Below are 2,410 nucleotides of genomic sequence, written 5' to 3' on the forward strand. Positions count from 1 at the left end.
GTGAGAACCCAAAAATTAATAATAATAATAATAATAATAATAATAATATAATTTTAAAATAAATTTGAACAACTACATTTAAAAAATATATATGTAATGGCCCCATAGTTTATGGTACAAAGAACCTAGATACCCAATCTAATCCTAGTAACTTATGCATATTGTAATGGCCCCCATAGTTTATGGTACAAAGAACCTAGATACCCAATCTAATCCCAGTAACCTATGCATATGTTTGGAAGCCTTATAAATATTTGTTTCATTTCTTACCATTTTCAATTTAGCCTCTCGCTCACCCTTTTTACTGCAGCACTTGTTCAATCCAATCGCGCTATATTCCGTCCGTGAGAGGGAGGAGCAATCTTTGGCCCAATGGCTCTCGATAGATTATCTTCACTGCCCGACGATATCCTTTCCCTCGTCCTCTCTAAGGTCACCATTAGAGATGCCATCAAATGCTCTGTCCTCTCTCGTCGCTGGAGATTCCTTTACAGACAAATACCCCATCTCACCCTCTCTCCCTGTCGTGTCTCATCACCGAATCAAGCGCCTACCACATCTGATTTGTCAACTGTGGAAAATAGAATATTCGACGTATTGCGGTTCCATTCATCGGATCTGAAGTCCTTTACACTCACCACAGACATTCACAGTATGTGGGGTACTAAACCCCCTATGTCGACTCTTCAAATCTTTGTTAACCCTTGGCAGTTTACACAGCAAAGCGTATCGGAATGGATGCGGTGCGTTGCCGGGAAGAACGTGGAACATCTCTCTCTCGCATATTGCTACCGAAAGGAAACCCCGCCGCCCTCGCTTTTCTTATGCAGTCGTCTCACTAATCTCACGCTCGAGAACTGTATTCTCACCACTTTTCCAACTGATTTCTCGGGATTCAAGCATCTCACTGAGTGCACCTTCACCGATAGCGAAATGACAGACGACATCTTAGCACGATTTCTTTTGCATTGTCCACTTCTTCGTAAACTGAATTTGTCTAGATGTTCTGGCCTCAACAGGCCTGTCATTTTATCTCACAGCCTTACAGATTTAGTTGTATGTGTTTTTTGGGACGGAGGATTGACAGTCAATTGCCCTAAACTTCAAACTCTGAAGGCAGTCACTTACGGAGAAGATTTGACAGTGAATGGAATGGGATTTTATGAGCTATCCTCAAAGATCCGCGGATTCGAAATGGAGCGTGGAAATAACTTGATAGAGTTGTCGTTGAGTTCAAGTTGGCATGAAAGATACAACTTGTCTATCAACAGATTTCTTGAATTCATGGGTACGCTTAGGTCATTGAAAGTGCTTACCATGCATCTTGGGTGTGCATCTCCTCGGAGAGAAATCATGGCGGTGCCTCTGCTGAACCTGCTCTCGAGACTTCCTAACCTTCAGCGATTACACCTGCTCGGAAAGCTCATTCCAGTAAGTGAATAACTCTTTGGTTGAACCCAAGTAGGGGTTTCTGTCGATTCTGGTGAGTGAATAACTCTGATGAATTTCAGTAGGGGTTAGAAACGCTTCCATCTCAGATTTGTCCGTAAGAGCTTTGCTTTAATCACAGAATCCTCCTATTCTGTTTCATACTTTTCATTTCGTCCCCATTATTGTTGAGATGTCATTATTGTTGAGAGTGCATTTTGGGGTATATAATATATATATATGACTTTTATACTTTGTAACGCAGGAAGATGCAGAAGGAGATTCAATTGCACCAGCTTTAACGTACCCGCTTGCTAATCTTCAAGTAGTAGAGACAGATGTCCTCAAATACGATTCGAGAGTACTTCGCTTGTGGGGTTGCCTTCTTCAAATAGCTCCTGGGCTCAAACAAGTGAAACCGCAACCTCCAGAAGAATTTTCCCAAATGTGGGAGTCTTTGAAGAAAAGTCGTGAGCAGGGAACGATCTCAGAGGAGATCCCTCTCCGTGAAATTTTTGTTCGTCTGTGATATTACTTTCACAATAGTTGTTGGTCAATGTTTTTGGTTCCGGTCAAATTGGATTTACCAGACAATTATTTTCATGTATTCACGGTGGAAAGGGTGAGGGACTTTTAAAATAGCATTTGTGATTTATAATGTGCAACTTATTTATGAACACCTTAATTGATTAGATACGATCGTCAAAGTAGGAGAGCTTTTTAAAAGTTTTTATTCCTTATAGTAGACTTATTTATGAAAACCTTAATGCTTAGATCAGAATAGCAATTTGGTGAGTGCAATTCTAGATATACCCAAGTGTGTTAGACTTGGAAAGTAGGGAGGTTTAATTGAATTTATTATTCTATTTTTGAAGATTTCGATTTTTTAAGGTTTTCTGGGTTAATATATTTTCGAGTTTTGAATAGTTTTGAAACTTTTTTCACTTTAATGTTTTTTTGTTTCTATCATTGAGTTGAGTTT

The 2,410-nt window shown here is 39.6% G+C and overlaps 1 protein-coding gene across 1 annotated transcript; it reads left to right on the forward strand.

Moving 5' to 3' along the window:
- Nucleotides 1-372: 372 nt before the first annotated feature.
- Nucleotides 373-1,957, forward strand: LOC149141097 (F-box/FBD/LRR-repeat protein At5g56420-like). The gene is made up of 2 exons (XM_089451153.1): nucleotides 373-1,431; nucleotides 1,694-1,957. The coding sequence occupies exons 1-2, from the start codon at nucleotides 373-375 to the stop codon at nucleotides 1,955-1,957; spliced, it is 1,323 nt and encodes a 440-aa protein (XP_089307279.1).
- Nucleotides 1,958-2,410: the final 453 nt, after the last annotated feature.

This window comes from Pinus tabuliformis, chromosome X, assembly GCF_031772625.1.
Source record: "Pinus tabuliformis cultivar Carrire ecotype Pingquan chromosome X, CPIR1, whole genome shotgun sequence".
Lineage (NCBI taxonomy): Eukaryota > Viridiplantae > Streptophyta > Pinopsida > Pinales > Pinaceae > Pinus > Pinus tabuliformis.

Excerpts from the sequence above, each read along its gene's own strand:
- LOC149141097 (XM_089451153.1), top strand. The coding sequence starts at position 373 with ATGGCTCTCGATAGATTATCTTCACTGCCCGACGATATCCTTTCCCTC. Across the intron at positions 1,432-1,693 it reads TGCTCGGAAAGCTCATTCCA|GAAGATGCAGAAGGAGATTC; the intron begins GTAAGTGAATAA and ends TTTGTAACGCAG.